Source organism: Acanthisitta chloris, unplaced genomic scaffold, assembly GCF_000695815.1.
Source record: "Acanthisitta chloris isolate BGI_N310 unplaced genomic scaffold, ASM69581v1 scaffold31498, whole genome shotgun sequence".
In the NCBI taxonomy this organism is placed as follows: Eukaryota; Metazoa; Chordata; class Aves; order Passeriformes; family Acanthisittidae; genus Acanthisitta; species Acanthisitta chloris.
The window spans coordinates 1-6,901 of record NW_008685895.1 but is presented as its reverse complement, the minus strand read 5'-3'; the positions used below and the strand labels follow the sequence as shown (position 1 = coordinate 6,901).

Genomic DNA, 6,901 nt, shown 5'->3' with positions numbered 1-6,901 from the left:
CCTGCTGACTACTCTGCCTGTGATCCCTCTAACCAGGACAAGCAGTGCAGCTTCTGCTTGTTCATTTCCCAAAAAAAGCCACTGATATTCTTTGCCTGCTGCCTTTTCTCTACCCTTATCTTGCTTTTAACCATTATTTTTTTTCACAAAAGAAAAAGAAGAAAACGTTTTAAGGCAAAAAGCATCCGGTGCATCTGCTTTGCATTTTAAACAGGGGGGCACAATCCCACTTCCAGTGAGATCCACCACCCTTTGCCTGCCACAGTGGACAGTGCAGCTCTGACTGTAGGAAAGCACTGAGTCACTCCAGCCACACACACCAAGCATTTTGTTCAAAAATGGAAAGGAATCGCATGCACAGGAGCCATGACATTTGTTTCTGGTGAAATTACTTTTATCCACCTGTACATAGAAGATAAGTTCACCTATTTAAAAAAGGTTTTATGACTCTCCTGTGCCTTGGAATAACCTCTCAGTTTGACTTGTAGAGAGCGACTAAGCTGTGAGAACTGATATGCACTTTTCTACAAACCAAAGCGTCTTGTGATGGATATTCATGTTATAAATGAAACTACAGCTGTTTGGGTCTACAAATAAAAGTGTTACAAACCCCACAAACCTTCAACTAAGTACAAGCCAAAGAATGAAATGTCCTGGGACAGCTTCTGAAGTTATCCCTAAAGGAACAAATCCAAGTTAACTCTGTTCCTGACTGACATACCTGTATCCCTTACATACTAGGTTAAAGCAAATATAACTGGAGACAATCCAGAATCAGACCCAAACACAATTTTTCATCTCCAAAATGGGGCAGCCAAAACATTTTTACTAGCAGAGAACATCAAAATAAATAGCAACTATTAATCCAAATCAAGAGTGACAATTGTAATTCTTAATTGCACTTTCTCATAGTGTCATCATGCAAGTTGCCTTTGGGCAATTTTTGGAATTCCTTAAGCATGGATGGATGCTTTTCATCAATATTAAGCTTCAGCAGCTTGTTGCCAAGTGCACTATATCCCAGGATTTCCTGTGAATATTGTTCAGGACAGAATGGAACAAGTGACAATGTGGATTTTACCATAGCACGGAAATAGCACAACATCCCAAAGAGATGTTGCTACATGGCAAGACTAGTAACCAAGAAAAAAGCAATTTATATCCCCCAAAGACAAACAACTGCTGGTGAAACTCAGCAATATGCTGTGCTGGAACTCTGAGGTCAAGTCCTTTGTTTTCTTAAATGAGCAATACCAATAAAGCCTTGTGTTTTCAGACTACTGTTTCTATCTGTCTTTAGTTTAAATGGTCTTATCAGTCTGGTTGTACCAACTGCAGTTTTGTCTTTAGCCTGCTTCAGTCTGTCTCTTGAAGTCAAAGGTTCTGAAATTATGTGAAAGGACATTGGTTTCTCTCTGTGGGAACAATGGTTTTGCCACTTCTTAATGCTATGATTTAAAACTACCACTCATGACTCTGCACACTGAATCCACACTGCCCCTGTGTTTTCAAGCTATCAGACTTCATTCAGACTGGATGTTCTCAAAGACTATTAGGGCAACATGTCACTGTGCTAACATGACCTTGCATTACCCTGCAACAATTTGCTTCCCCCAAAGCCAAAGATCTTCAACAGGTTCGTGCAATCACCATTTAGTTCTTAAAAAAACCCAAAAAGACCAAGATATGAAATACATTTCATTTTATTATAAACCTCTCATGGTGTTCAGGTTTTGTACCAGATTCTTTGAGCTGGCATTGATATAAACATCTCGTGGTGGTTTGTTTCAGGATCCAGACAACTGCAAATAAAAAGTTAAGAGCTTTTAGAAAGGTTTTAGCAATGCTAACATGAAACTGAAAGTTTATAGTCGTTAATTTATCTCATAGTTTTAAGCCAAGATGGATGGTCAAAGAATTTGCTCGATTTTTACTTAAAGATGCATTCAAACACAACAGCTCATGACTGTTTAACAAGCAGGTAACAAGACGTTTCACCTCTCAACAAGCTTGGAACAGCACTAAAAATAATTTTTATCAGTGCATTGCAAGTGTCTGGAACCTGGCTGGGGATAAAAAAAAAACTAGTTTATGAAACTCACTTCAGCTGCATCCTGCCTCAAGCTTAGGTTGAGAAGGCACACAACAGGGAATTTATTTGCAAATCAGCCAGTCTCGTTCTGCACAAGTGTTCTGTACTGTGTATGGAACCATACACTGCTGAAACAAATTAAATTCCTCTAGCAGTTAAAATTCTTAAATTATCCTCAAATCCTTGTAACTCACCTTCAGTTACAAATGCCCATGTACAATGTAAATAGTTGTCCTTGTTAAACTGACCTTTGTTTACAAGTGTTTACACAGGAAATGCACAGAAGACCTTTATACATAAATTGGGTGCTGACCACTGTTTTAGGGGCAGTGTCCCACCAGTGTCCCTGCTCTGACAGGCTAGGTTAGCTGGTTTCACATTCTCAGCCACCACTGCCACCAGCATTCACAGCACAGCCCTGAAGAGTCAGGTACTTCTCCATACAATACCATGATGCCAAGTTGATGAGAGATGGAAAATTGCTGCTGAAAGCTATACAAAATTAGAAGTTTTATGATATGCCTTATGATGCCTTTTACAAACACAATTTCATCCTTGCTTAACCACAGCCCTGTAGAAGCAGACAAACCTTGTCAAGTCCCCAGATCAGGTAACCATCTCTACACAGCAGATGCACAACATGCATAAAGGTGATACCAACCTATGAGCTCTACTCATCTGCCTGCTGCACTGTTCCTTTCTCAGAGACGTAGATACCATCCAAGAATTTCCTGATATCCTTGTTCTTGACTGTAGTGGCTTGCTGGATCAAGGCAGCTGCAGACAAAGCAAGACCATTAGCACAAAGCAAGAAGTCTGAGCCAACTTGCAGTCTTTGCCTACTCTCCAGTATTTCAGCCAGCAAATGGAGCTGTCATTTAGAGAAAGGAATTGCCAACTTAAAATCCTGTCAGGGCTAGTGACAACAGGAAGCATTTCACTGAGCTGGTCCTGGCAACTCAGGGCAGTGAGAGTTTATTACTGCACACTTGTACAACTAAAAAGCTGAAAAATTTGGTGCCAAAAGGGCCATAAATACTGACTCAGAGAAGAAGGTTCTGTGGACTTGTAAAAACAGCTCTACATTTAGAAACAGCATAAGCAACTATGAGAAGCAATTACAGTGACTGGAGCAAAATAATATTCTGAGCTGTCATTTACCTCAGGGTTTGAGGAAAAAAGAGTTTGCTAAGCTGACATCTTCAGATAAAAGTGTCCATCTAATTATCTTCCCACACATCTACTTTCACAAACCTGAATTGGAGACCAACTCAATGTCATTCCCTTCAAGGATGAGCTCGTCTTTCTGGGCTTGGGATACTGCACAGGTAACACCTACGGAAAAGAAAACACAATCTACACTGCTGAAGATGCTAAGCATACGAGAGAAACAGTATTAATGTCCCATCCCAATTTACAGACCTACACAGTAGTATCCTAGACAATAATAGGCTTCTATGACTTTGCTCAAGAGAGTCCCCCAAACCCATTCCAGGGTTGTCCTCCCTCACATAGTTTCAGAATTTAAAGATGAGTGCAAGTCATGCTCTGGACTGAAAGCCACTAAGTGATATTCCTGCTTTCCTGTTACTGCAGTACAGCATTAGTCAGCAGTTCTGCCAGCACAGCTCCATCAGCCAGGTAGTGCCACTTCCCACAGGCTTCTGTGTGTGGGGACCAAACTGGAGTCACCCCAGTCTCAAGTCATTAAAAACCTCCTCCCCACTGTCATGTCAAGCAACATGTTTATAGCAGCACTGCTGCAAATATGTGCAAGGAGCAAGCACTAGGGCGTTTGAGAGTCTAACAGGAAACTTTCATTTGCAAGAACATCACAAGTTTTTATAGTTTGATATACATATCAATAGACATCAGCTTTTAAGCCAGTCCTTTCCTATCTTTAAAGGTAATGCTGACTTACAAAAAATCAAGTATAACAATCAAACCCACCCTTAACATCCCACCGTAAATCAGCCAAAGCCCCTGAAACTCTGCACTGCACCTACCAGTGCTTTTGGACAAGTCTGATGCATTCCTCTAACACCACCTCAAAACATCAGCAGTCACATTAACTATCCTTACCCATACATTCACCAGAAGAGGAATTATAAAAAATAGGATATAGGAAGTTTTTCCTACAGCCTTAAGGTAACTGTTCATCATGTGCTTCATCTCCTCCTTTCAGAAGCTGAACAAGCTCCACCAAATGCCTAGTCTAACTCTGTTACACACTTTGCTAAAACTCCAAGTGTGCAAGACATAAATAAAGGCAGTGGGTAAGATGGTCACTTCCGAGTTTATCATGCATGCTCCTAGATAATCAGAAAATTCAAACTACACCACCTCGAAGACAAAAAACACCATCTGGTGTGAAACTAGTTCATGTACAATGTTTAAAACATAAACACAATTCTAAAACTAAGCACCTACAGTTTACCAACTGCAAACACTGTCAAAATCTCACAATGACTAAGTAAATCCAGAACTCCTAGTATTACAGTAACTAACTCTTAACCAGATACTTGCTAGCTCTCATTATTAGAAATTAATTACAAAAGCATTGTGAATAATAAATCTAAACAGGGATCCTAAGATGAATTCAGACAAGCTAGGGCTGCTCCAACAATCATTCAGCATCTCCTTTTCTCAGTGGCAGTGTCCAAAGGAAACAGCCTGGAGAGCCTAGTTAGGAGTGGCAGTCCAGGTGCAGCTCTGCTCACCTGGCCTCATGCGCACCCTGCGGATGTACTTCTCCCCCAGGAAGTTCCTGATCTCCACGAGTGAGCCATTCTCCTGTATGACCACGTTGATGGGGAAGTGAGCATACACCGACCGCATCTTGTAGCGGAAACCCTGAGACACAGGACACAATCAGACAGTGAAGGCAGAACATGCACAAAAGGTACAACACATGCATTGAGTGCACTGGAGAAATCTACACCCAACATGTATCAAAAACAGTTCCTTTAAAAGGGCAAGTCACTGAGCCCAAGAGACATTTGTGCTTTCTTCCACCTGCAGAACTTGTCTGGCAGCAAGTGCAAGCAAAAGAGAAATGCTACATCTTGGATGCTTAGAAATGCTCTCCCTAAAGTACAAAGCTCTCACTGCAAGTTACAAAAATCATAGAATCATAGCATTTTAGGGGTTGAAATGGACCTTAAAGATCACCTAGTCCCAACCCTCCCTGCCATGGACAGGGATATCTCCCATCAGACCAGGATGCTCAAGGCCTCATCCAGCCTGGCCTTGAACACTGACAGTGTCGGGGCAGCCACTACTTCTCTGGGCAACCTGTGCCAGTGTCTCACCATCCTCACAGTAAAAAACTTTTTTCTAGTATCTAACCTAGACGTTCCCTCCATCAGTTTGAACCCATTGCCCCTTGTCCTATCATTGCAGTTCCTAACACAGAGTCCCTCTCTGGCTCCCTGTAGGCACCTTCAGATACTGAAAAGCTGCTCTGAGGGGAGAATCACCTCTTTTGACCTGCTGGTCACACTCCTTTTGATGCAGCCCAGGATTCACTTTGCTTTCTGGGCTGTGAGTGATCCCATTTCAGAACAAAACTTACCAAAGTGACACCCTTGATCATGTTCTGCACATGGCTGCAGATGGTGCGAACTGTTGCCAACTCCTTTCTGTTCCCCCACCACTTGTCAACGCGAAGCTGCATCAAAACACACCAACAAAGCTTTCAGTTACACCCCTGAGCCATGCATGAAACAATTCTGGGACAAACTAGGAGCAAAACATTCAAACACACCACTAGAAATCCCACCAAACAGAGGCACAGGACTATTCTGTTCCTTTGACAGACTGACTCCTGTCTTTCAAGTCCAACCCCCAGATGTATAAGAAACACTCATTTGCTTTGTATCTCACCACTAACAAACTTCCAGCAGAGCTAGGGCAGGCAAATATGACATCTTAGGCTGAAGGATGTGTTATCAAATGTTATACATTTGTTCCCCCATCAGTCTCCTGTACATTATCTATCAGCTTGGATGAAACACCACGTGGGTGCTGTGTTTTAATAGAATGCTCTGATGTCTGTGGAAAAGCAGCTGTATCAGCCTCTCTTGTCCTTTTCTTGTGCTTTTTAAGACCGTACAAAAACATTATGCATTGCTTATAACGCATCTCTCTCCTGATAATTTTGTGAATTAAACGAACTGGTTTAGCTTTAGGCAGCCAAGACAAGGCAGTTTACAAAACAGCACACAAAGCCTGATCCCTTCTCCTGGAACTCCTGCGAGCACAACGGGAATCCATCAGCACATTCACTGTGACATGACAGAACTGCACAACTTCCACAGTGCCTGAGTAATCCCCACGGCTCCCTAGGAACCACCTCTTACAGAAAGCACAGAAATAAGGAAAACCCACCAAATCACACACCCGCGGCCGAACACCTCGGTCGCTCTCCCACACCACCAGGTTTCTGAGCCAACTGTCTCTCAGCCCTGCGTCCCCACGCAGCACTCACCTTCTTGTGCTTCTTCCCCAGCAGGGACAGCTCCACGTTGATGTGGTTAAAATCCCTCCGCAGGGTGCCTCGGGGGCCCTTCACGATGACCGTGCGGCCCTTCAGCGACACTCCGACTGAGAACCAGAGGCAACCACACGTTACCGGCTGCGGCGCCAGCACCGCCGGGAGCCCCCGGGGCGCGGCGCGCACTGACCTTGCTCGGGGATGTCAACAGTCTGGTTGCTGAGGATGGTCTTCATCCTGCGGGAGGAAAAACCAGACACGCTGCAGGCGGCGGCACCCGAGGCCCCTTCATAGAATCATAGACTCAACCAGGT

At 43.3% G+C, this 6,901-nt stretch overlaps 2 protein-coding genes across 2 annotated transcripts in view; one reads left to right on the top strand and one right to left on the bottom strand.

Moving 5' to 3' along the window:
- KLB (klotho beta) overlaps positions 1 to 210 on the top strand; it is a gene marked incomplete at its 5' end in the record, with an annotated part of 11,771 nt that extends 11,561 nt beyond the window's left edge. Inside the window, 1 exon segment of the mRNA XM_009079933.1 lies at positions 37 to 210. Within this exon segment, the coding sequence (XP_009078181.1) occupies positions 37 to 210 (174 nt within the window).
- Positions 211 to 1,785: 1,575 nt separating this feature from the next.
- On the bottom strand, positions 1,786 to 6,867 carry RPL9 (ribosomal protein L9). Its single transcript, XM_009079932.1, has 7 exons — positions 6,778 to 6,867; positions 6,582 to 6,697; positions 5,667 to 5,762; positions 4,813 to 4,945; positions 3,347 to 3,427; positions 2,754 to 2,869; positions 1,786 to 1,802 (listed from the first exon to the last, which is right to left on the bottom strand). The coding sequence occupies exons 1-6, from the start codon at positions 6,821 to 6,823 to the stop codon at positions 2,763 to 2,765; spliced, it is 579 nt and encodes a 192-aa protein (XP_009078180.1). The 5' UTR covers positions 6,824 to 6,867; the 3' UTR covers positions 1,786 to 1,802; positions 2,754 to 2,762.
- Positions 6,868 to 6,901: the final 34 nt, after the last annotated feature.

Bases quoted from the DNA above. Each gene is read 5' to 3' on its own strand.
- RPL9 (XM_009079932.1), bottom strand. From the start codon at position 6,823: ATGAAGACCATCCTCAGCAACCAGACTGTTGACATCCCCGAGCAAG. The intron at 6,698-6,777 runs GTCAGTGCGCGC...TCTGGTTCTCAG, and splicing joins TGTTGACATCCCCGAGCAAG to TCGGAGTGTCGCTGAAGGGC. The intron at 4,946-5,666 runs GTAAGTTTTGTT...CCTGTGTCTCAG, and splicing joins TGATCAAGGGTGTCACTTTG to GGTTTCCGCTACAAGATGCG.